This window comes from Tiliqua scincoides, chromosome 1 (genome assembly GCF_035046505.1).
Source record: "Tiliqua scincoides isolate rTilSci1 chromosome 1, rTilSci1.hap2, whole genome shotgun sequence".
Classification (NCBI taxonomy): domain Eukaryota; kingdom Metazoa; phylum Chordata; class Lepidosauria; order Squamata; family Scincidae; genus Tiliqua; species Tiliqua scincoides.
The window spans coordinates 302,000,809-302,027,604 of NC_089821.1; the positions used below are offsets into that span (position 1 = coordinate 302,000,809).

The 26,796-nt window shown below is 45.0% G+C and overlaps 1 protein-coding gene and 1 pseudogene across 2 annotated transcripts; both read left to right on the top strand.

The window, feature by feature from the left end:
* The first annotated feature begins 941 nt into the window (after positions 1-941).
* On the top strand, positions 942-25,245 carry TNFAIP2 (TNF alpha induced protein 2). 2 transcript variants are annotated; one of them, XM_066629305.1, is made up of 12 exons: positions 942-998; positions 6,840-7,221; positions 9,125-9,743; positions 11,392-11,506; positions 13,103-13,225; positions 14,271-14,371; positions 14,489-14,587; positions 16,005-16,137; positions 16,765-16,887; positions 20,323-20,478; positions 22,478-22,599; positions 23,743-25,245. In XM_066629305.1, exons 2-12 carry the CDS (start codon positions 6,855-6,857, stop codon positions 23,882-23,884), a joined length of 2,100 nt encoding a protein of 699 aa, XP_066485402.1. In that variant the 5' UTR covers positions 942-998; positions 6,840-6,854; the 3' UTR covers positions 23,885-25,245. The 2 variants fall into 2 exon arrangements, with proteins under 2 accessions (XP_066485402.1, XP_066485410.1); XM_066629313.1 differs by having other exon boundaries at positions 943-1,223.
* Positions 25,246-25,729: 484 nt separating this feature from the next.
* Positions 25,730-25,847, top strand: LOC136637729 (5S ribosomal RNA; annotated as a pseudogene).
* The last annotated feature ends 949 nt before the right edge of the window (positions 25,848-26,796 follow it).

Genomic DNA, 26,796 nt, shown 5'->3' on the forward strand with positions numbered 1-26,796 from the left:
TATATGCTTTGAACAATGATCGTCAATGGGGCTTACACAGGATTGCAGCCTTTGGGATGTCTGGGGAATTTGTTTTAAACAGATCAGCCACTGTTTAGGAGTGTTCTTTATTTTAAATACATTTTTAAACTTATACTTGTTGCAAACTTTTAATTTATTGAAAGCCCAATCCTATGCCTGTCTACTCAGAAATAAGTCCCTTTATAGTCAATGGAGCTTACTCCCAGGTCAATGTGGATAGGATTACAGCCTTAGAACCCAAGCCTAAAACTGTCTACTCAGAAGTAAGTCCCATTATAGTCAATGGAGCTTACTCCCAGGTCAGTGTGGATAGGATTACAGCCTTAGAACCCAAGCCTGTGCCTGCCTACTCAGAAGTAAGTCCCATTATAGTCAATGGAGCTTACTCCCAGGTCAGTGTGGATAGGATTACAGCCTTAGAACCCAGTCCTATGCCTACTCAGAAGTAAGCCCTATTATAGTCAATGAAGCTTACTCCCAGGTCAGTGTGGATAAGATTGCAGCCTAAATTGACTGATTAATTGATTGATTTGATTTGGTTGGCATGAGGGTGTCAACAATTTTCCGGCTTGATGATGTCATTTCCAGCCATGACGTCACTTCAGGTGGGACCCCAGAGATTGTCATTCTAAAAAGTGAGTCCCGGTGCCAAAAAGTTGTGAGTGCCACCGGCCTAGTGCTTTCAATCTGGGTCAAGGATCAGTGAGTCAGTGGCCAAGGGACCCCCCATGAGAGGTGGGTAAAGGGGGGGGGAGTTTGTTCCCACCAGCCCAGCTCGACCCTCGGAAACCCCACTGCGGTGCTCAGACTTTCCCAGCCCCTCCTGCCCAGCGGAGTTTCCAAAACGTCCCTCCTCCCCCCTCCTCCTCCCTGCTATATAGAGCGGAGCGCTGCGCCCGCTCTTGTAACTAGGCAGCGCCTACAGCTCGCCCGGGGAAGAGGAGAGCGCTGGCCCCGTCCGGAACAGCCGCACGCCTGTGAGTCCTGCCCTCGCCCCACCAGTCCCAGGCCCCCTTCCCGGGGCTCATCTCCAGGGTCTGATCCTCCACCCCGGGCTCCCGAGTTCCCCATCGCCCCGTCCAGGAAGCCCCCCAGCTGGAGCAACCAGGTCTTGGAAGCCAAAGGGGGGAGCCTCGAGGAGCCTTGTTGGGAAGGAGGTCCACGGACCCACCTTGGCCTCCACACCTGTCCTGCGGCACCAGGTCAGCCAGAACCTGTGCTTTCCTCCAGGCGCACCCGGGGATGCTTTCCACCAGTGGCGTAGCTAGAGGGGGGCAAAGCTCTAAGTTTGTGGGGAGCCTCACTGCAGTGTGCGAGGTGGTGGTAAGCATCCCTGGGTGCTCCTGGAGGCAGTGGCATAGCTAAAGGGGGGCATCCATTAAAATAGTGTGTCGGGAGAATTAGGACAGACGAAAGGATATTTCTTTACCCAGTGCGTAATTAGTCTGTGGAACTCCCTGCCACAGGTTGTGGTGATGGCATCTGGCCTGAATATGCCTCTGGTTTGCTCCCCCTGCCTGGAATGGCTCTGAAAGGGAGGGGGCCCTTGCATACGGAGATGAGGCTCCCTGCAAAACTTGGTGCTTTGCCCCCCCCTGTAGTTACGCCACTGCCTCCAAGCACACCCAGGGATGCTTCCCAGGGCAGCAGTCACTGTAGCCCTGGTGCTGCCACAGCCCCCCCTCCCCCGCAACATGCTGTTGAGCCCTGAACCAGAGTGTGCTGCAGGTGGACAGGTTTGGGGTAGCAGTGGGAAGGATATTTTTATGCAGTTGGCCATCAGGCACTTCAGAAGGAGCGAGGCAGTTTCTTTTCCAAATAAAGGATGAGGGGAACTAAGCAGATAAAACAAAATGGGAAACAGGCAGCAGGCATTTCCTTTCAGTTTCCAGAAGCTTGTCAGTGTTCGGCACTGCTGCATCTTTGCAAGTCATTTGTTGGTGGGGTGGAGGATGGACAGAGGGATGTTCTTTTCCTTCTCACACAACACCAGAACCAGGAGACATCCACTAAAATGGCGTGTTGGGAGAGTTAGGATAGAATAAAAAGTATTTCTTTATCGCGCAATTAGTCTGTGGAACTCCTTGCCACAAGATGTGGTAATGGCCTCCAGCCTGAATCCCTTTAAAAGAGAATTGGACAGATTTCTGGAGGAAAAATCCATCACAGGTTATAAGTCATGATGTGTATGTGCACCCTCCTGATTTCAAAAGTAGGTTAGAATGCCCAGATGCAAGGGAGGGCACCAGGATGCAGGTGTTGTATGTTCCCTGAGGCATCTGGTGGGCCACTGGGAGGTACAGGAAGCTGGACTGAATGGGTCTTTGGCCTGATCCAGTGGGGCTCTTCTTATGTTCTTAAGGGGGTTTGGCAAAGAGTTGGGGCACACATCAGTGTGCATCCCTTGAATCCTGCTGCTGAACGGGGAAGCCAAAGCAGGATCTGGTAACATCCTTTATTAGAATTAACTGAAGGCATCTGCAGGCTAGATGTCAATTAGAAAAGAAAAAATTCAGGAGAGACAAACTTTAGGTGTGTGGAGGTCTCAACAGACTTTTGCAGGAGGTTTTATGCAGATCTCATTTTATTTGCTTTTGCTAGGGATGAGTGCATGAATGTATGCTGGAGAAGCACTGTGTTTGGAAAGCATGAGGGCAGGTGATTTGAAAGCAGTTAACCTGTGATGGCACATTTTTGTGTGCAGGTCACCACTGATGTGGCAGTCAGTGGGTGATAAGCATGCATGTGTGACTTAGCCAACAGTCTAATGACTTTCCAAATATCAATGACAATGCATGCCGATTGGATAAGTCATAAGGATTCCAATGACTGTCATTGCATTGTTGATATTTTAATGAAATGTCTATTGTAACATCTGACATGATTCAATGGAAAGTCTGTTAGACTTGGGAGATTCCCATTTGAATCTGAGCCCAACTCACAATTGCCCTAGGTCCAATTTCCTTATGTGAAGCTCATAGACTTTGAGCCTCTCTAGGTTTATTTTTTGTTAAAGTCTAAGGCTGCAACCCTATACAGCGAGAATACCCGAGAATAAACCGCATTAAAATCAATGGGGCTTACCACTGAGTAGTCATGCATTGGATTGTGCCATTTTTCACTTGTGAAACTAAAGAATGCACCTGCTTTTCTGGGCTATTTATGCCATGTGTCTATGTTTTGATTGCAAGTGAGGATGCAGGCAAGAAACTGAATGAACATTTTACAGCCTGATGTCATGGATATGTGGGGTGTAGTGTGGGGCTGTAGCTCTATGGGAGGGTGTATGGTTTGCATGGAGGATTTTCAACTTCTCCAGTTAAAGCAGTTCAGGGAAAAGCTTTTCTTGCCTGGGACTTCGGAGAACTTCTCCCTATTGGTGTAACTGATATTGGGTTAATTGAACTAATCATCTCACTCAGTATGAGGCAACTTGATATGTTCATTGTTAGTCCAATATAAGTGTGTTAGTTCTTCCCAAATAAGTGTGTTAAGGATTGCAGCCTTGGCCAATGTTGATAATGTACATTATACTACGGACCAGAGGTTCCCAAATGTTTTAGCACCAGGACGCACTTTTTAAAATGATACTCTATCAGGACCCACCTAGGCTTACCAGACTTTTTAAAAAGGGTATCAAGAAAGAAATAATATATATAAGTAATGATATCCAGAAAAAAAGACCCTCACACATTTATCTCCCTGTATTTACATATGCTTGCAAACTGCAGGAGATGAGCTATGTGAAAGGTAATTAGCAACTACAATATCTGATTATTATTTTTTAAATAACCTTAGGGCTTGAGTCAATTAGTTATTTGATCTGTCCATTATCCTTTGGCAACCCATCAAAAATCAGTCCATGACCCACCAGTGGGCCCATAGTTTGGGAACCACTGTATAGGCTCATTTTAGCACTACTCAGCTTAAGCCTCACATGGGGGAAATGCCTGGATCCTTGTTCATCTGGAAGAAAAAGCAAAGGAGAAGCATTTGTAATATGAATGATCATTTTACTATTATGTACAGTTCTAAAGTCCTTGAAGTCTCATGCAGGAACATAACCAACCTCAGCCAAACAGTTTTTCTGCAAAAGAGTTATCAGGAGAAAAAAAAACCTGTAAAATAACCTGTATGCTGGAATGGGCAATAGAAATTAATAATAATTGGGTGCCCTTACAAACTCCTAATCCAAGCTGGTTTCTTCCTTTGCATAAATGTTGTGAAAAATCAAAACCAGCACTTGGCAGTGTCTCATATTTTTGTTTATATGGTCACTGAACTAGCCTAAATTCTGGCATTGGATAGGAGGATTCTTGATGATTTCAGGGAAAGTGACTCAGAAGTTAGGGAATTTCTACTATTCTGCAAGTTTTGTAAATGACAATCTGCTTCTGCACATGCAAATATTCCCAGGAGGCAGTATTCCATGATAAGGGGGTGTTGAGCTGTGATTGTGAGTTAGCTTAGCAATGAAAGCCATAAGAGGAAACAGCAAATTGCAGCATGCCTGGTCAGGTCTTAACAGCTCTGAAGCCTTCGACACTTGTCCTGTACTCCAGAAAAAGGCAGTGATCTAATAGCACCACAAAACAAAGTACAGGAGGCAAATGGGAGAGTGTGCTTTGTAATCTGCTGTAAAATAAAACATCACTGAAGACAGTACATGTAGCTTTCATAGCATCACAGGCAGTGGTGTAGCTAGAGGGGGTGCAAAGCATGAAGTTTTGCAGGGAGCTTCACTGCAGTGTGCAAGCAGCCCCTCCCCTTTGAAGCCATTCCAGGCAGGGGAGCAAAACGGAGGTGTTGCTCCCCCTGCCCGGAATGGCTTCGCAGGTGAGGGGCTGCTTGCACGCTGTATTGAGGCTCTCTGCAAAACTTCTTGCTTTGCACCCCCTCTAGCTATACCACTGATCACAGGGCAGAACAAGATAACCATATCGGATCATACTTGTTGACCACAGACAGAGCAGAAAGGAGGAAGGTGTGCCATGCTCCAGCAAGTCAGCCACTCCATTTAGAAATGACTTTTCAAAAGGGGCTGCTTAGGAGGTTGGGAATGTCTGTATATGAAAATCTTGAAATGGCAGCTGCATATTCTTGTATCCTTTTTTTTGCTTTTTAAAATTACATTTTTTTAATGCAATGGAGGATTTTCCTAATGGATAAAGCAGGATAAGATTGCCTCATAGTTACATCATCACTAAAGGTGTGGGGATGTGTCAAACATTTCACAAGCCTTCTGTTTAAGTCAGCGATTTTCAACCTTTTTCATCTCTAAAATTGCCAGGGCACACCATCAAGTTTTTTGTCAATTGACAAGGCACACCATGCAGCCAGTGGGGAGCTCATATCCCCCATTGGCCCTACTAATAAATGACCTTGCCCCAAATTCCTGTGGCACACCTGTAGACTGCTCATGGGATACCAATGTGCCATAGCACAGTGGTTGAAAATGGCTGATTTAAGTGTTTCGCAAATCGTGCTCCTAGGAGCCCTGGGGCTCCCTGAGACTCCTTCAGGGGCTCCATAAGTACACCATAAATGGCCACCATCTACTCAGCACTGTGCCACTCTGTGCAAGTGCCTGCAAGTCTCCCTGAGACGCTGTTTAAGAGGGCTCCAAAAATCAAAGTTTGAGAACTACTGTTCATGAACAGGTTTCTTTCAAACAACAAGAATTCCTGCCCACTGAAAGCAGTGGTCCCGCTTCACTTTGGCTGGATTGCACCCTTGGGTTGCAGTTTGAGTGGGCAGCCCAATTCTATGCTTCTTGGTGCAGAGTTACAGGGTCACAGAGGTGCTGAATTGGCTGCCACTGTATCCTGCAGGGCCTGGAAAGCTACCAAAGGTCTCCATGGTGGAAGGGGACAATAGTCCCCTTACCTCGAGTAAAGCCCCACTCTCCACAATGGGGCTTCTTGTGTCTGCCTAGCTAAACTGCTGGTGCAAACTTGGGAAGCCCTGTGTCAGGCTTCTGAGCCTGACACGGGGGACAGGATCCAGCAGAAGAGGAGCCTTGGAAAATTATAGAGCCAGTGTTTTTATGACATGACTAAGGCAGCATTAAGAGGCATGCCCCTCCTTTAAGAAGCCTGTCAAGATTTCCCTGTTTTCTATTACCAGTGAAATAACCAAAATGTGGACTTGCTTAAAAAGAAAAGTCGTATTCCAAAGCAGCCCTTGTGACTGTAAATGCTGGCTCACATGTTGCTGAATCATTGCTACATTTCCATCCTCCCTGTCCCGCAACTGTCAGAGTACTTCCAAAAGATGAGGGGGAGTGGGAGAAGGCTGCAGTCTTAGGCATGCCTACATTGGTGTAAGTTCTGTTGACCACAGTGGGACTTACCTCTGAATAAACTTGCATAAGCTTACTGTGAAACTGTTATAACTAGGATTACCAGATACAAAGGGGGACAGAGTGCCTATACCTTTAACCACTGTTTAACCACCTTCAACCACTGTTTTCAAACCCTTCCATGTTGAGCTGCACCTGCTAAAATTCCCTTTTCCTGGTTAAAGGTCTATATTCACTCTGTCCCACTTTGTACTGGTCGCCCTAGTTATGAACTGTACAGAACTGGGCTTTCACCCCATGCCCAACTTCACCCATCCTCTTTTGCTTTTCCCTTTGTTTAACATCCAAACTGATGACAAGCTCTGGATAACTCTACTACTTGCTGCTTACAAGTTTTCTTTATTTGGTTAGTTCAAATAAAGGCTTTACCAGATGGTGGATTTGGGATGATGTCTGTTTGCCAATTGGCTACAAGTACTCTAGAGACTGACAACTTCTTACTTAATGTGATTTGCAGGCTCAAAGGCGGAAGATGATAAAAACGATGCCCCTTTTCCTCAGCAGCCCTCCCAAAGAGAGCAGGTCTGGAAGTGAAGCATCTTCCAAGCCATCAACGTCATCCGAGTCGGAACTTGACTCCCTGTCGCTTGAATCTTCAGCTGAGGAGGCTCAGGCAACAGACCGCATGAAAACTCAAAGCAACAGCCAGGATCCTGTACTTGGATGCCCTCTTGGGTGTTCTGTGGAAATCAACGGAATGTGCTCTTCTGCCTTGAAGCCAAAGAAGCACAAGAAAGGCTTGTGGAAAATGTTTCCCTTTGCTGACATCTCATTTGGAAAACACAAAAAAGTGGTTACTGAGAGGGCCTCTCCCAAAGAAGAACTCAAGCCAGTTACAGGTACAGTATGATCACACAGAAGGGCCACACACTCCCCGAAGCATTTGCCCATCAATTAAAAACCCTCTTCCTCTAGGTGCCTCATCTTTCAGACTGATGACAGATCGACTGATGGAGGGAAGGCCTTCTCTGTGGTAGCACCACAGTTCTGTAATTCTGTCCCTGGGAGATTTGCAGAGAACCATCCCTAGCGGCTTTTAGGTGGCAGGATCAGTCATCCTGGGTTTTTGTTTTATTTCTACTGCTGTTTAATTTTTTAATGTTGGTGATTGTTCTTAAGATTCTTATCATAAAACATTTTAATCCTGCTTTGCTTTCAAAAAAAACAACAACAGTGAAATTAGTACTACAGGGTGACCCCCCCAAAAAACAGAACCCATAAAAATTTTATTAAATCCTACAAAGGTCCAGTAAATTTCAAGAAACTTACTGGACTCAAACTTCAATCTGTGTACGATTATTCCCCAAATCTTGGTCGCTTTGCATAAAAGTCATGTTCTTTCCAAAGAAAAATTAAAATTAACAGTTTTATTCAAAGATTTGTGGGTTCTGTTTTTTGGGGGGGAGGTCACCCTGTATTTGGTGCTATAATTCTCTATTACAGTTGTGGTTATGATGGAGAACCACTGCCCATTTCCTTTGAAGGGTCAGGGGATAGGTACTGATGCGATCTTCAGGATCATGCTGCTGCAGGAGAAGTGGGTCTTTTTAAACATCTCCTCCCTGCTGCTGGGGTGTGGGAGCCCCACTGAGCCCTCCTCAGGACTCCCCGCGGCCTGTAGAAAGTAAAAAAAGCAATCGTGACCCACTTCTGGTTTCGCGATCACTCCCTGCACCCCCCACGATCCTGGCAGCAGGTAAGTTAATGTTTAAAAAGCCCCTCTGCCTCAGGATCACGTCGCTGCTGTTCTCCCCACCCCCACAAAGACTTATCCTTAAACTCCAAGAGAGTTTAAGAAACAGTGATCTATTATTTTGTAAGTTGCCTTTGAATAGTTTATCAAGTGGAAAGATGGACTATCAGGATGACGAACATAGGCTTGCACCTGAAAATGGTAGCCCATTGTATTTTCTCATCCTTTGTAATATTTAATACAACTCCCCCCCCCCCCAAGATGTCATTCCAACAGACAATGACATAAAGGAAATGCATGCTACCGTGACATCAAAAAACCATGGAATGAACTGGACTAGTTTTCCTGTTTCATAAACGGAGAAATTGACACAGGACTGTCAGTGTTTGTGACCCCATAGCCCATGCTTGAAATGAGTTGTTCTGTCCTAGAGGAGTCCTCTAGAGGAGTTATCTCTGTAAAGAGAAACATGCTCATGGCTGTGAGGTTTCTGATGTGTCAGTTAGTGAAGAGCAGCATGCATTTCATTTTGCGGTTTACAAAACTGCATGATCTTCTTCCTTCTTAAAAGAGTGTAGGTGGGGATTCCTCTCACAAAGAAATAAGTCATGCTGGAGTCAGACTGAGCCTGTTTTTCAGGATGTTTCAAGACAGCTCTTTCCCAGTGCTAATATCAGGAAGTAAACCAGGAAGCACCCATTAATATGGTGCAGGGATGTGGTAATCATTGTAGTTCCTTTCAGGAGTGCCATAGAGTTGTGTTTTCAAATTCCTCATGCTAGAGGCCAGCAAGAGCTCTGCACCAGGAACTGATGCAGCAGATATAACATTGGGTATGAACCTGGGTTGCATTTCCCGTGTGGCCAGCAGACCTCGGAACAAGTCACCTTGCAAGATCTTGCAAGTAACAAGCAATATCTCTGGGGAGAGGTACAGAGATTTATAAAAGAACCCTTCTGTTGAGTCAATGTCTAGGCATTTTACAAAAAAATATATAATTAGAATCCCAAGGCTGTTGGTTCAAAGATATTCTTATTTTGTTTTGCCAGTGGACCAAATCAGAGAGCTTATTAAGAACAGGAAATTCTCCGAAGCCAGTCGACATCTCATTGCCATGGAGAAAGATACTTACTGTGACTCTGGTATCAAAAGTGAAGAGGAAAGGACTAGAGAGACAGAAGACCTGTATGAGTTTTTGAAGCAAGTGCTCCTCGGCATCATCCATTCATCCATAACCATAGCATCGACAAAACCCGAGTTGCTGCAGGAGGCAGTTGAAACGATACAAGAACAGGTGAAAGAGGATGAGACGTTCCAGGCATCTGGAAAAGCTGGCTGTTCCCGACCCAGAAACTGGAAGGAAGAGTGGAGAAAAACGGTTCAGGCGTCTGTAGCCGAGCGAATGAAAGAGCCCCCATTTGATAAGAGTAAGGGGCTCTCTACGACGGCTCACTGCTTCCTGCACATGGGCAAGACTATGAAATCAGATCTAATCACAGTGGTACAGCATATTAAACACCTTTATCCCCAGGATTTTAGGGTGTGCAGTACTTACGCAAAGTACTATCACCACTACTTCTCTGGTCAGCTGGAAGCAATTGCTCAGTTTGAGCTGGGCAACAAGGACACTCATCTCCTCCTCACCTGGGTGCAGAATTTTTATCCAAAGTAAGTAGTCATTTGCCCAGCTTCTGCACCAGTTCTGGAAACAGGTTGCTGGGGGCCAACCTCTGCTCTGGGCTTCCTATGAAACCCCACCTACCTCTTGATGGTGTAGAACAGGGTTTAACATTTGTCCTCTGCTGTACCATTTCGCATGGTCCACCTATTGGAACTACTACCCGAAGTAACTGGTAACGATGTCATCACCAGTTGCTTCTGGGTTGAGAGGCCAGATGCAACATGACATACACCAATAAGGCTACAATCCTATCCTTACTTTCGTGGGAGTAAGCCCCACTGACTATAATGAGACTTACTTCTGAGTAGACATGCATGGATTAGGTAATAAGAGGCTCATGGTGAATGGGAGGGCTTTTTCGAGCATGCTTTGAAGCTCTACCCACTGAGCTGTGCCTCCTACCACTGTCTGTTGTCTCACTGCCAGGCGACAGGTGTCCAGGGATCCTGCGAGTACCACCAGACATCATCTCAAGTACCACTAGTGATACTGGTTGAGAAACACTGGTGTAGTGAGCACTACCACTGCCACTTAGGGTGCTGAGGGTTTAGGGGCGGCTCTCTGCTGTGTCTCCACCAACCCCTACTGTATATGAATGCTTTGATGGCAGTGAATATTGTTATAATTTTTATTCAGATAGCTCACTAAGCAAAGACTGGCATGAGGGCAAGTCTGAAAATGTCTACACCTGCACATCTGTAACTGTTTTTGCAAGCAGAACAAAAGCAAGATATGGGTATTCAAACAAGCATTTTTTCATTGACCTGTTCAAAGAAAACTGATCCTTTCTTGAACAAGTGTATTATCAGATTTCTTGACTGTGAAAAGTGGGTTAATCCCACTGTCTCTAAAACAATTTAAATCCCTTTTTTACCAGTGTTTCAGCAACTAGTGCAAAACATTGATCTTGAATTTTCATGAAAGAACTTGCCAGTATCTACTGTTTGTTGAAGGTTGTGAACAAGACAGAAATGGAAAATGTTGGCTACAAGATGCAGGTGGTTTTCACATTTGATCCTAGTATGCTATGGCTTGAAAATACAGGTTGAGCCTCATTCCCAGGGGTTCCATTCCAAGCACTCACATGGATGGCAAAAAAATGCACTATAGCAAATCAATTTAAAAAAACAAAGTTTCTTTGTTCCAGTGATCAGTCCTCCTCCAAGAGCTTAGAAAGGCTCTTCACTCAGTCTCTCCCTTCACCAATGCAAAGTGATCACCTTTCACCTGCTCAGGGGGAAGGGAGGGGTCACCTGGAGAGAGAAGGATTGATGGATTGTCAGCCAGCTGCCCTCTGTCTCTCTCATTAAGGAGGCTATTGTTAAAGGACTGTTCAGTTTTTTAAACTGATTTAAAGGGGTGCATTTTCCCCTTCTCCAGGAATCAGCACATTCCTTCTCATTTGCAGGGGCCATTCCTGTTGAGTCCCTTCGGGGAGAAAGGCAGGGTAAAAATAAAGTTGTTGTTGTTGTTGTTGTTGTTGTTAAATCCGTGTATAAAAAATCCATGTATAAATAGGCTGGACCTGTAGATCAGTTTTCACATCTGCTTTTCATTCTGAACAATTATTTAGAGTAAGTGATCACTTTGAACTGAAATGGCTGTTGAATACATGGTCCTTTTTTCTCATTTCAGTGAAATAAGAAATCACCCAGTTTTAGTGAATGAGCTGAACGAATCCAGCCTAGAAACTCTTTTGCCAGAAGAACAAGTCAAAAAATTTGAAGAGCAATACTTGATTAATGAAGCAGTAAGAGCCTTATTTGTTCTTTACTCAATCACTTAGCGATTTATTCAATCCTGGTTACATAAGAGCTTGTGTAGACAATTACATCTGTGGCTGAGCAGTGGGAGATGTTGGGGTGAAATGGGCCGCTTCAGTGCAAGTTCTCCATGCAGCATAGAAGCACACCCATCACTCTTCCCCTAGATGGCCTGTGGAGGAAAGAAGGCAAAAACCATGCTGCTTCTCTTCATCTCCTTCCTCTTCTGCTAGGACAGGGGAGTGATTTGGAAGAAGGAAGGCACTGGGGTGGTGATCTCACTAACAAAAACAAGAAAAGGGGAAGGAAGGGAAGGGTGCCGCACGAACATCAACCTTCCTCTTTTCACTACATTTGCTGTAACCTCAGTACTATTGCCATAGCCAGAGATCTGTGCTGAAGTAATGGTGGGATGGAGTGTCTTGCACCATGGAGGTTCCCCAAGCACTCTGCAAGTCAATTGTCAATAATAATAATAGAGCTTGGATAGCTCAGTTGGTGGAGCGTCAGGTTTCTGTTGAAAAGACCCAGAAGTTGTCCCAGTCTATACATCCTCTCTTTTAGTAAAGGAGCCATAGCATAGTGGTAGAGTATAGGCTTTGCAGGCAGTAGGTCCCAAGCTGGTGGAAAGCTGTTGCCAAGACTACTCCAGATGGCCCAATGGTCCGACTCAAAATAAGGCAGCTTCAACTGGTCATTTCCATTTGACTGTCACAGCAATACTGTCCTCAGTACATTTACTTGGGAATAAACTCCACCGAATTCAATGATACATATGCTGGAATGAACATTTCTCATATATTCATTTTCAACTAATGGTACACAGTCTGTCCTTCCTAAAACAAATTCATTGCATCCATACACCAGCCAAAACCGATTAATATGCAAGCTGAAGAAAAGTGGAAGTAGGGTGGGAGGACTGTTGGTTGAGATTGCAGCTGGGATTGTGCAAGGACTCAAACAGCTTCTCCAGCAGAATTTTTAAAAGGCAAAAGTGTTGTTTGCAGACAATTATACCATCAAATGCATTGCGACCCTTCCCCCAGTTGGGCTGGAGATGCCCACAGATAAGCAGCTCCTATAGGCAGAGAGACTGATGAGCATCTCCAAAAGCTTTAAATTACAAGTCTTAGGGCCCATTCCCAGTGCACCAGTGATGTCACTCCATGGCCCTGCCCCTTCCAGACTCGCTCTGGCCCCATCCTCTTGCAAGAACAGGCCAATTTTGGAGACTAGCAGCAGCACCTTCAGTGTCACCCTTTCATGGTGGTGCTATCAGGTGCGGTCAGCACCCCTGCGCCCATCATAAGAACATAAGAACAGCCCCACTGGATCAGGCCAGAGGTCCATCTAGTCCAGCTTCCTGTATGTCACAGCGGCCCACCAAATGCCCCAGGGAGCACACCAGATAACAAGAGACCTCATCCTGGTGCCCTCCCTTGCATCTGGCATTCTGACATAACCCATTGCTAAAATCAGGAGGTTGCGCATACACAGCATCAAGTGACACCACTGAGTACTAGCTAGCTAACTTCACATTAATACTCATTTCTGTTTTGGTGTTTTCTCCTTGTCCTATTAAGGATTCTGCTAAACGCCTTCTGGCCAACTGTTTACAAGCCGAAGTTGCAAAGTGGTCAAAAGGGAGAGAGCCAGAGAAACTGGGTGGCCATTTTCACAGTGAACTGCCGATTGATGCTATTCAGGTAATAAAATAAGCAATTGGATATTTAAAATTTATGCATAAGGAACTCTGGTGCATTCATAGCATCTCTGGTGCTTAATTATACCTTAATATCTTAAGAGTATTGACTGATTTTTTAAATGTTAATTTTTCTCAGTTTTCAGTTCAAATGCCGGTAGTTTTGTAGGGAAAGCAATGAGGTAATCAGAGTCCAGATTCTTGGAACTGGAGGGCCTGGGTTCAAATTCTGAATTAATTCAGGATTATTTGAAGTTGAAGTTCCTTCTTTTTCCCATCACAATGTTTCATGTGTCTTGTTATACTAGAGGGGTGGCCAAAGTTTTTGGCAGGAGGGCTACATCAGCTCTCTGTCGGGGGCTGGGGTAAAAAAGAATTAATTTACATTTAAAATTTGAATAAATTTACATGAATGAATATATTAAAGATGAACTTGAATGAGTGAACTTGAATGAATGAATGAAGTCTTGCAATAGCTCAAGGCCTTGCACAAAGCAAGGCTGGCCTTTCCTTCACTGCCGCTGCTGCATCACAGACGTGAAACAGCAAGCAGTGGAGGGAGCCCTCATCTCACGGCTCAGGCAAGAGGTCAAACAGTCGCCCTCATGCTGAGATCAATTGCGTCGGGCCAGATCCGGCTCCGACAAATTTCCAGAGGGCCAGAGACTCATTGGAGACTGGAGGTTCCCTGAGGGCCGCATTGAGAGACCTCGAGGGCTGCAAGTGGCCCCAGGGCCGGGGTTTGGGCACCCCTGTTATACTGTATAAACACAGCCCCCAATCCAATGCACAACTCACAGCAAAATCCTACATTCCCTTACCTGGGAGTAAGAACTATCGAACAAAATAGATATGCATAGGACTGCACAGTGGGATTAAGCATGGTTAACTCTGAGCTGGATTGGGCTGAAAAGTTCAGTATCCAAAAGGAGCTGAAAGGTCAGAGAATAGTAGTAGAATATTTTAGTTACCGAATATATAATGCTAGTGGTCTGGAAAATCCTGGATCAGGAGTTGCAGTATTGATTCTTTGATATTTGATGCTTCAGGTTATTGATGGAGGACGAACGCGAGCAAAAGACATTGCACCAGATCTGGGCTCACAAATGTCAACATTACTTTTGGATGAACTCTTCACATTTTTGCAAAGGTAGGAGAGCAAGTTCTTGCAAGAATACATTTTGTATAGTGGGCAAACTCATGCATTCAGATGCATAGGTTCTGATCATTGTTCATCTCCTCTGCTCTCCCCACACTGTGCTTCTAGCTACAAGAAGGAACTTGAAATTTTCATGAAGGAAAACAAGCAGCGCCAACATTTTGAGGCGACAATCATTGCAAATATTAACAACTGTTTCAGTTTTCGGTAAGAATAGAATTACGTGCTATCATTTTGCAATATCTGAATTGGGTTAGGGCTTTAACGTACATGTACATAAAAAAGATTTCTTTCAAGAATTTATCTAGCTTAGATAACCAGATTTGTTTCTGCTGCCAGTGATCAAAACCAGATGTTTTAGAAAACTTATTTTTAAAAAATCATTGCTATAGAGCAGTGATTTTCAATCTTTTTCATCTCACGGCACACTGACAAGGTACTAAAATGGTCAAGGCACACCATCAGCTTTTTGACAATTGACAAGGCACACCATGCTGTTGATGGAGGGCTCATATTCCCCAATGGCCCTACCAATAAATGACCCCCCCCAACTCCTGCAGCACACCTGCAGACCATTCGCAGTACACCAGTGTGTGCCACAGCACAGTGGTTGAAAATGGCTGCCATGGAATTACAGAAAATTAGAGTTGGAACTTGATGGAGGTCATCTAGTCTAACCCCTGCTCAGTTCAGGCAAATACTACAGCATCTGTGAGAGCCTCAACCTGAAACCTCCAATGAGGGATAGTCTGATCCTGAATGAGCTATAGACTGTTCCAGTGTCAGATGGCTCTTACAGTTAGGAAATTCCCCCTCATATCTAAACTAAATTTCCTTTGTGATTTTCGAGTCAGTCACTGACAATCAAATACACTTCCTGGTGGGCAAATTTAGAGCCCAGTCCTGAGCTCTGCACGCCAGCTTACCGCTGGAGCGCAAACGTGCTGTAAGGCACATTTGCAGGATTTAGTGCTGGCCCGCTGCTCAGTGGTCACCTGGACCGCTGGGAGGTGGAGAGGTGAGTGAGGGTGTGGGGGGAGGTGGGGAAGTGGCGTTCTGGGGCAGGGGAGGTGGGGTGAGGGTGGGCAGAGGGCAGGGAGAAAGTGTTTCAGGGGGAGGGAGTGGGGAGGGAGGGGGCAGGACCAGTGGAGCTCAGCTCCACTGGATCCTGAGCCCCATGTCAGGCTGCGCGGCCCAACACAGAGCTCTCTGATTCTGCAGCAGCTCCAGAGCGGCTGTAAAATTGAGTAGTCCCATTGCGGGGCTACTTCCTTTACTCTGGGGAAGGGGACATCCCCTTCACCCAATGAGGTGGCAGTGGCTGCCCAGGGTATGTTGGATGCTGCAGCAGCCATTTTCCCACCACGGCAGCCCCACGCTCTGTGCAGCTCAGGATTGGGCTGCCTTGCAGTTACTTAAATGCTTTATTTAAACAGTTAACTTGGATAGTTATGGAAACAGTAGCAGTAAAAGCCATAGCCAGACTGGATCTCAATTAAAACACCATTGCATAATAAGCTAAGTTGCATCCCTGCCAAGTAATACATTATTAACAGCCTGATCCAACAACAGTTTTGAAGCACATGTTGAAAAACTATATCCTTCTCACGTTTCTTCATTTCAGAACCCATACTGAAAAGAGCACTGCCAAGACATCAGCACTGGATGACATCAAAGAGAAGATTTTTGCCACACTTAATGCTATTCAGAGCGCTGGGTTTGATGTTTTGCTTCAAGGCCTTTTCCTGGAGTTGCAGGTAATGTTGCAAATATACTACATACCTATTGGTTTGCTATATATCAGGGATGGCAAGTCTGTAGCTCCCAGGAAAACAGTGCCCAGATAGTTAGAGGAAGGAAAGGAAAAGAGCCCAGCATCCAGAACCTGGTCTGTCTTGTCTCTCGCCCTCTGCCAACCACATGTTGTGATGAACTGAATGCACAAGGAGAAAGATGGATGGAAAGATTGTGTGCTGGTTCCCCCCTTCTCCCTCTACAATGATGTAAGAGCAAAGCACCTTGAGCATCTTTCGGCTCCTTTCTGTATTCTTTTAAACATGCTCACCCAAAAAGGATGATGGGAGCAGTGGAGTAGCTAGAGGGGGTACAAAGCATTAAGTTTTGCAGGCATCTGAACACACTGTGCAGTTGGCCCCTCCCCTTCAGAGTCATTCTAGGTGGTGGGAGCAAAATGGAGGCATTTGCTTCCATTCCCCCTGCCCAGAATGACTCAAAGGGGAGGGGCTACTTGCACAGTGCGTTCAGACACCTGCAAAACTTAGTGCTTTGTATCCCATCCAGCTACACCACTGGAGGGGGGAACACATGTTTCAGAAATGTTCCAGTGGTTGATGTACTTAAGTATTTTATTTGACTTTCCTCAGCCTCTTTTTAAAAAATTCACTCAGAAGAAATGGCTCTCTTGTGCTGACATTATGGATGACATCATAACAACCACCAGCTCCCACACTACCATGTTTAAGGCTCTCAAAGATCCCTTTCGCCAGGTAAGCCAAGGCCTCTTGAAAAGGAGGCAGCGTCTGCTTTTTGGAGCCCAACTTTAGGATTTTTCACAGCCAGGTCCTATGACCTGAGACACTGTACGTGAGCAGGAGAAAAGGAGAAATGGCTCCCTGCATCCACTGCTTTTCAGAGGTTTGGCAGAGACCCTAACCTGCAACTTGGCACAGATCCTTGGCTTCCTGACTTGGGTCTCTGCCAAACATCTAGTCTGACCCTTTATCTCCAGGAAACCCAAAGCTCCTTCCTCTGCTTCCTGGACAAAGGCACAGTTGGATGAGGGCATGTAGACAACAATTCAGTCCAGAAAAGACCGAGCAGCTGGTGGTCAGGAAGTCCAGTAGCATAGCTAGAGGTGGGCAGAAAGGTAAGTACTGCAGGTGCTGCAATGCACCATGAAAGCGCCCCCCCACTCGCCCTCAGAGCCATTCTGTGCAGCGACAGCAATGCTGTGCTTTGCTGTCCTCCAACATCGATGCCCTCCGTCATTGCTGCCCTCAGTGCTACCATCATTGCCCTCTGCTGGTGAGTGCAAGGGGCCACTTACATGGCACATTGCAGTGCCTGCAGTACTTACTGCATCACTCCCCATAGCTATGCTACTAGGTTATTATTTATTATTATTATTTTATTAATTTATATCCCGCCTTTTTGCCCCATGCGCACACAAGGTGGCTTACAACAATTAAAAATACAAAAATAGCAATTAAAAACAATAATTAAAACAGGTGCACGTAATTAAATGGTTCCAGAAGAGTTGAGCACCCTACTCCCATTTACCATTGCTCCCCTCCATACTTTTCAAATGCTACCAGTTTGTTTATCAGAGACCCAGAATTCCTGGACTTGGTCCAGCTATTAATCTTGATAGAATGAAAAGGTCAAGAGCACAGATGGAAGAAAAAAGACAACTGGGTTCAGCCAATCTAGAGCCAGGCAAGGCTAGTCAAGGGAGATAGCTAAAGAGGTGGCTCTATTGAGCCAAATGAGATATTCTCATTTGGGCTTTTTGACCTCATATAGGGCTTTTTGACCTTTAAAGCCCTATACTGCTCTGGGCCAGGATATCTTAGAGACCGCCTACTCCCGTACAATCCGGCTCGCCATCTCAGGTCATCAGAGAAGGCCTTTTTGCAAGTGCCGCCACCCAAGGAGGTCCGGGGGGCGGCTGCAAGAAATAGGGCCTTCTCAGTAGTGGCACCAACATTATGGAATTCCCTTCCCCTTGACTTGAGAATGGCTCCCTCTCTTGAGAGCTTTCGGCGAGGCCTGAAAACACTGTTGTTTAAACAAGCCTTCTGATTTCTGGCCTTCTTAACTTTTTTATACATCTTTTAGTTTTACAGGCTTGATTCCTCGGTGATCTGCTCTTTTACTCTTTTAATCTGACTACTGTTTTTATGGCCCTGTAGTGTGTTTTTAAATGTCTTTATCTGCTTGTATTAATGTTTTTAAAATCTATTGTTTTTTTTAATATGTTGTTAGCCGCCCTGGGTCCCGTTAGGGAGAAGGGCGGGATAAAAATAAAGTTTTATTATTTTATTTATTTATTCTGGCAGAAGACCCAGATTTTCTCATCATATCACAGGAGTTTCTTTTTCTTTGGAAATGTATCACTTGGTGTTGGTTCCATAAAGCCAATGTAAACTCTCAAGAGAAGGATTTGTTTGAACTTCCTACTTTTGTGTTCTTAAAATAATCTACTGCACTAATGCGGATCCTTGTATGAACTGATTGGGAAACAGCAGGAACTCCCGCATGGAGCAAGTTTATTCAATGTATTGAGTATTCCTCAAATGAACAGATACATTGTTCATCATAGTCACATTCACAATAATCATGTTTGTTGTTTCTAAAACGCTTTCCCAAAATTATTGCTGTATGATAAGAAAAATTAAAGCTTACACGATTCATACAGCTTCTCTCCCCCCCCCCTTTTTAAATAGATGACTATGCTAGAACAGGACTCATTTGAAATACCTGATACTTGGTTTAGTTTATCCCAAGTCACCCTGTACATTACATTAATAAGTACAAACCAAAGATCAATACTTTCCTACTAATTAAAAATAATCTGCAGCAAATAAAGCAAGCAAGGCTGAATAGCTAGCTGTTAGGAGTGCTGTAGTTGCCTACATTGAGCTGGGGGTTGGACTAGATGACCTCAAAGTCCCTCCAACAACCTAATCCTATTAGGCTGACCTGCTGGCAGAACATTTGTTCCACTGGCACTGGTTGCTGCAAAGCAGCCATAAAGCATGCTTTTCAGCACCAGGATCTGCTTTTTAGAATGACAATCTGTCGGTACCCACTGGAAGTGATGTCATTAACCCAGAAGTGATGTCATAGCTGGAAGTAACACTATCAATTTAGGCTTCAAACCTAAGCCACGATCAACCAAAGGTAGCATGACACAGCGCACTCATGCTGTTACTTTGCATAGCTCAGAATCCAAACATTCCAGCTTGGAAGTCAAAGCAGAACGCAGGCTTGGATCCTTCTCCAACCACACCGCCCTCCCCCCTTTCCAGTATCCCATCTTCCTATCTATTCAGGGCAAAGCACCTCTCTACCACCAGGAGCCCACCCCGCCCAGCAGCTCTGCACCCTGCCTTTTCAGCTCTGCATTTTCAATGGCTGCTGAGCTAGGTGCTATGTGACCCACCAGAAATTGACTTGCGACCCAACTCATGGGTCCTGACCCAGAGTTGGCGCAGAGCTGCTGATAAAAACAGACTGTGGGCATGCAGTCCACTGCACTCATCATTACCGCAGGAGATGAAAACTGGCAATGATGAACAAGGTTCCTCCATCATCACTGTGCTTCTCATTGAGGAATTCCAGTGCTCCTAGGAACAGACTTTGAAAACACTTTGTAAAGCTTTATTTATTTATTTATTTATTTATTTATTTATTTATTAGATTTGTATTCTGCCTTTCTCCCCAAAGGGCACTCAAGGCGGCTAACAATCAAGTTAAAACGCAAGGCAACAGATAAACATTAAAAATACAAAGCACTTAAAAACAATTAAAACAAGATAAAATACGTAGCAGCAGACTGAAAGCACGCAGTAAAAGACATAATTTATAAATTTAATAAAACAGCCCTTATAGTGCCTTGAAGGCTTTCCTGAATAAAAAAGTCTTCAGGCCCCACCAGAATGTTAATAATGAGGAAGCTGCTCTCAATTCAAAGGGGAGGGAATTCCATAGTGCAGGTGCCACCACCAGAAAGGCCCTGTTTCTGGCATAGCTCAACATCTGTCCACAGGCCATAGAAACCACTTCCTCGTAAGAAAATCTGGTTGGATGAGTTAGGAAAGTCTTTGACATAGCATTTTTATTACACTGGTAATGTGTGGTTTTTGTCCTCACCCTGCATCTGATCTTGGAGGATTAACTGCTTGCTTCTTTTGCTACAGGCTATCATGGAGAAAATTCACCTCCACTTGATCCAGGAATACATTGCAAGACTTATGAGGAAGAAAGTCAGCTTGAAGTCCCCAGATCTGCAGAACAATTTGGCTGAGCTCATCCGAAAAAATGCCTCCTCTTTGCGCACGTTTTGCACGGCGAACGTAAGTCTGATTACTTGCCCTGTGTCGGAACAGAGCCTTGATGTGAAGGTGTTGGGTAGGGTGCTCCATTTGTATGTATAAGGCTGCAATCCTGTTTAGTTGGAAATAAGCCCCAGTGAAATACAGTGTATCCACAGATCCAGTGTGTGCAGATTTGACTCACTGCAAATGCTGTGGATACTGGGGAAAGCCACTTCCGATTCATTTGTCAAACCAAAAGTGGCTTTGTGAGGGTTGTGTGTGTGTGTGTGTGTGTGTGTGTGTGTGTGTGTGTGTGTGTGTGTGTGTGTGTGTTCATCCCAGTGGGTTATGCCCAATTTGATTTGAGCACCAATTCCCAAATCCTAACCAACTTTCCAGCCCTGACGTAGCTGTGCCAATGGGGCATGTGCTGCATTCTGCAGTTGGGTAGGCAGTCATGGAGGCCTCCTCAAGGTAAGGGAATGTTTCACAGTGAACACATTTTAGCAAGCATATTTTTGTCAAACTAGATGTCATATTTCTGGATTTAATGGTAACATCTGCCTGGAAGGGAGCCTGAGGTCTTTTTTTCTTGCATGCATATTCACAGCTTGAGCTGGTTCAGTTGGAGGACAATGATGTAAGATTGCAGTACTAGGTGCTTTTACAGGTCATGGTTCTCCGAGAGACAAAAATCCAAATTTTTTTAATCCAAATTTCCAAAAATTAAGTGTGGCAGACATGAGACATTTGGGGAAAACTGAAACATTATGAAATATCAGAATGAATATTCCTCTGAAAAGGGGTTTCTCAAGCTTTCTTCCTTCCTAGAATTCTTTCTGCATTCCTTTCCTGCTAAGGAACCCAGAGGATATTGTTGGAAGAATTTAAAAAGTGGTTTCCTCTTTTGGGGGGGGGGGGGAAGCAGAGTAGCTTCAGCAGCAGACCTCCCCCCCCTTGCTGGGTATCAACCCAGGGAAGCTCCCACACCCGGCTGACTGCTAATCAATAAAAGACAAACGATAATGGCTTGTTGAAATTGCAAATGAAGTCATTTACTCACAGTTCCATAAGAAGCATATTTACAGCATCTGATTATGATCAGAGGTTCAGCTAACTTAAAGATAGCAAGGCCCTAAAGCTGCCTCACCCTGCATGCCATGTGCTCAAGATGGCGTAGCCAGCAGAGCCCTGCTGTGTGCTATCTCAACAGTTCAGTGGTCAGAGAGGAAGAGAGAATGTGGGGAAGATTATAGGGTCTGGGCCATACCCCCACAAAGGTCACAGAAGAGGACAGGTAATAAAGAGTAGGGTAACTGGGCCATGGCTTAACCCCTTCTGGACAGCATCCTGCCACCTCTGGACAGCAGAAGGAGTTGCTCCAAACTCCAACAGATATAACCAAATGAAGCTGCAATATACTGAGTCAGACCTTTGGTCCTTTTAGCTTAGTATTGCCTTCACTGCCTGTAGAGGTCTAGAGAGGAGTCTTTCACAACCCTCCCTGGAAATACCAGAAACTGAACCTGGGATCTTCTGTGCTCAAAACATGCTTTGCTACTGGGCTATGGCTCCCCCGGGGATTTCATTGATCTGCCGTGAAACCCCTGAGCATTGCAGAGGATTTTGGTGTAAGTTGAGCACTTGGTTCAAACAAGGCACTGGCCAAGACTCTTACCCATTTCTACCCTTCCTAGTAACTAAACATTATTTAAAAAAATAAAGATATTCTCACTATTGAAAGCACTAGACAATGGTAAGTATCCACCCTATCTGAGAAGTAAAGGATTGACCAAGCAAGTCTGAGTTCAAATTTCCTTGCCCTGCCATGAAGCTGATTCGATACCATGGATATGAGTACTGAGCCTGTAGAGGAAATTCTGCCTTGAGAGAAGGGGCAATATTCAGACATCATGGTCCTTTCCATCCCTGTGCTACTATATTGGAGCATCCCTTGAGTGTGTGGATGGGAGAATGTATACTCTTCAAGAATCTGCATGATGGATTATTTAATATGATGCTTTGCCTTCTCTTGTAGGGGTCCAATGCTGTGTGGCTGGATTCTGTCCTTCCGAGTCTAGCTGAAATAATCAGGCTCCAAGACATAAATGCCATCATGCTAGAAGCTGGTGGACTTGCCAGTAAATATCCTGATATCAGGTATGGGCGAAAGAACGTGTAGAGTGACTTGCAATGAGCATAGCACAGTTATGGGGGTCAGTTACGCACCACCATTTCAGCCAGTGCACCACCATCACCCACTCTGTTTGATACATGCCACAGCATGACTGCCTGGTAGCTGTGCAACCCAGCCAGGAAATCATGGCAGTAGGCAGACTGAATTGCCAGTGCACTTGTCATCTGTACAGAGTCTAGAGCAGGGGTGTCAAACCTGTTTCTTACAGCAGGACGAATAGCATTCATGGCACTAGCTGTGGGCTGGAAGTGACATCATTAAGCTGGAAGTGTTGCCATTAAGCAGATGATGTCCAGAAATAAGCACTTATTAGTTGCAAATAATCTCAGTGTCCCCTGAGGGCTGGGGATAAGAATAGGCCCTCACTTTGGCTGTACTTGTCGTAAGAGGCGACTGAACAGCCACCGGGTAGATGGGACTCATCAGCCTGGGAAGGCAGCTCATCTGAGAGAAGGAAAACTCTGATCCCAAACCTCCACTGCCTTGTGGCTACATCCAGTTATGGAAAAGGCTTCAGGAGTCAACCTCGAGGCAAAATCCGGAGCCGGAGTCCCTGAAGCAGTTCATGGCTGAACACAGTCATGTTCTGGCAACTCCTGCGACGCCGCTGGAACCAACCGTATTGGCTTCTGCCTTTCCATTGGACCATTTCAGTGATGTGGAGAGGGGGAATTTGCTGCATGGGTAACAGTCTATCCTCCATATCTACTTTACCCAGGCTTCGCGCACTGGAGAGGACACTCTGTTCCAGAACCACCATTCAGAGCGCGATGCCATAGTCTTCCTAGACTGAAGGATGCCAACAACATACATAGTTGCAAATAACAGAAGAGAGAATGTGCAAATCTTGATCATAGTTCAAGATATGGGAGAGCCCAATTATCATGCAGGTCACCCTTCCTGAACCTGCTGAATGAGGCTGCTTCCTTGTTTATATCATATTTCCATGCTACCTTTGCTGCATCTGGGACATCTGAGCACACTGCTACCTTTCTACTTTCTGTAATTGGGGAACATTCATTGACAGTCAGGTTGTGCTTTGTGATGTCTCTTCTCCTTCCATGTTGTGATGGTGTTACTGACGGTTGATGTTTTCTATTCTACAGCAAGAAGCAGTTGGCTGCCATCTTGTACATCAAAGGCAACCTATCCAGCAGTGAGTCAAGAAGCATCCTGAGTGTGCTGGACATCCGCGTAAATGCCACACTCCTTCCCATATCCTTGTTCGCCACCATCAGAGCTTCATAGACACTTGCAACAGGCATGTCCAATGTTGCATGCTTAGCCTGAGAGTTTGCCAGTTATGGGTGACCTGAATTCAGCCACTGCCTATGGCCCGATAGAGTCACTTAGTTGCAAAATTTTTGTTTTCAACTGGTGCTGATTGTGGAAAAGTGGCTTATTCTTTATTTACTAAAAGTAAGAAGTGGAACAGACCCTATACTGCTTTGGTAACAGCTCTCCAGTGTTTGAGGCAAGGGTCTTTCCTAGCTGTACTGGAGATGCTAGGGATTGAACCTGGGTCTGCCTGCAAAGCATCCACAGTGCCAGCACATTCTCCAAAATAGCTTAGGCACCCCACCATCCCTGGGCTGCGTGGCTCAAGGTCTTAAACAGCAGAGTAAAGCTTCTTCTGCCAGAAACCAACCTCCTGCAAGGCCTTAAACCAGTGATTTTCAACTAGTGTGCTGCAAATGGTCTACAGATGTGCCAAGGGAGTTTGGCGGAAAGTCATTTACTAGTAGGGCCAGTAGGGGATGTGAGCCTCTCATCAGTACCATGGTGTGCCTTGTTAATTTCAAAGAAAACTGATGGTGTGCCTTGACAATTTTAGCACCTCGCAAGTGTGCCTTGAGATGAAAAAGACTGAAAATCGCTGCCTTAAGAATTTCCTTTGCTGCCTCAGGTTTCCCCATCTATAAAATGGGGGTAAATGCTCTCCAAGGTATCTTATATGGGTGATACAGACACAATGTTAAAAGACTCCTTCATTTTGGTATTGTTAAAGCACTTAACAGAAAATGGACTCCACCTTTCATATGTAAGAGATTCATATGTCTAAGAGAAAAATAACCCCTTTGTGAAATTGGAGGAGGAGACAAAAAGAACAGATGGATTGTTAATAGCACCTAGGCATCTACCCCACTTGTGATTTTTAAGCAAAAACTGCCTGGAGCACTTCTTTGAATGAAACGCCCTTCTGGACTCTAAACAAATGACTTTGAAAACCAAATGGAAATATTGTTTGCACAGCAGTGTGTATTCATTGCAAGCCGGTATTTACCTTGATGACACCCAGTGTGATGGTGTGAGAGCTAGAGGGCTGGACTTGGACCTGGGTTCAAATCTCTGCTTAGCTGTGATCAACCACTGCCTCTCAGCCTAACCTATCTCACAGGGTTGTTGTGAGAAACAAAGGAGATAACCCCATATAAGCTGCCTTGAGCTGCTTGGGCAAAAAGCAGATGACAAATGTTAATACTGTTTTTAGTATCTGTGTAAAATTAGCTGTAAATGTGAGCGTGCCTCTGTATATACTATCGTGTCATGGAGACTGTAAGAATGTTTGTTGTGTTAAGACACCTTGGTCTAAAATATATGTGTGTTTTCATATTGTGTGCTTTAAGTTGTAACTGATTTACCATCACTGGACACTCTGCGCCCCCCCCCCCCCCCCCACTAGAGAAAGTCAGCACCAGTTAAGGGACATATTTTGAATGGAAAGGGTTGGGTTTTGTTTGTCCAGTTGATCAAAAGTAAAGTGGAAACAGATACCTGGCAGTGGTGATTTCTGCTGCAGCCTTCAGCGATGTGCCAGATTCTGGTGCAGCAGAATAAAATGAGATCCACATCTTTCTGTCCCAGGGCTGGCAGAGTGCAGCAGCTGCCCCAGCCAGCAAATACCACTAAAATGATACCACGAAAAGTGTCTAATTGTCATTATTTTTTTTTATCTCCAGAGGATGCAATTTGGATTTTTCCACCACAGGTATTAAACCATCACCTGCAGGTCTTGTTTTCCACAGCTGTTCCCAAGCTCAGTGACAAGCCAGAGAAATCCATTAAGCAGTGGTGCTTTTCTCCCCTCCCCTACCCCCAGCAACTGTTACCCTGCACATGCCCAATCTTGTCTGATCTTGGAAGCTAAGCAGGGTTAGGCCTGGTTAGTACTTGGATGGGAGACCGCCTGGGAATACCGGATGCTGTAGGCTTATACCATAGTCTTTCAAGACTGAAGGTTGCCACCCACATTTTCTCCCCCTCTTCTGCACCTTTTCCCCTCACAGCATATAAATTGACTGAATTGCTTAACCAGGCACTCAAAGCCATGCAAAAGAAATTAGGCCCCCCACAAATATCTGCCAGAATCAGGATGTTGTTTCTACAATCCAAAACAGGAGTTGATGTGCTCAGGGCCACTGATTTCACTAGGCTTAACTATACTGTACGTTGCATGTGGCCAACCAACAAAGCTTTCATTGTGATCTACAGGATGTAAGAGAAGGGTGTGATTTGGGTGTGTGGTATATGTAATCTATTAAGGCATCTTATCTTCCATTACAGAGTGCACTGAATTAAGTCACAACCTCGTTAATTGCCTTTTATTATCTATTTTGTTTTTCACATATTTATGCTGCCCTTCCTCCAAGGAGCTCAGGGTGGTGTACTTAGGTCCTTCCCTCATTTGCCCTCACAACAACCCTGTGAGGTAGGTGACTGGCCCAAAGTCACCCAGGAAGCTTCATTTTATATCTCTGGAAATGTTGAAGGACAACAAAAGTTTGGCCCAATGGGCTTTTTGAGCAAAAGGGTGGCCAAACATGAGCATCAAATAAGCATAAGCCAGTAATATCCCAGTGTTCAGCTGTAAACAATTCTCCATAACATCATTTTTTTAAAATGTAAACTGGAAGGCGAAACAGAGAAGGTGTCCCATCCAAAATATTCCATCTCCCTTCCCATGCCCACTTTCTGGTTAATTAACACTTCCCCTTCTCCAGAAACAGCAGCGGCAGTATATAAAGGAATGACAGAACACCCTTATCAGTTTGAGCAATTAACTGAATTTATTGCTATATAAACACTACCTGGCAATTCCTCTTGTCCAGAGGCTTTCTCTTCCCCCAAAACTTCACTCAGCTTAGTACAAGTACAGCAGC

Coding starts and splice junctions, on each gene's coding strand:
- TNFAIP2 (XM_066629305.1), top strand. CDS start 6,855: ATGATAAAAACGATGCCCCTTTTCCTCAGCAGCCCTCCCAAAGAGAGC. Junction 11,507..13,102: donor AATACTTGATTAATGAAGCA/GTAAGAGCCTTA, acceptor TGTCCTATTAAG/GATTCTGCTAAACGCCTTCT. Junction 22,600..23,742: donor AGTAAATATCCTGATATCAG/GTATGGGCGAAA, acceptor TCTATTCTACAG/CAAGAAGCAGTTGGCTGCCA.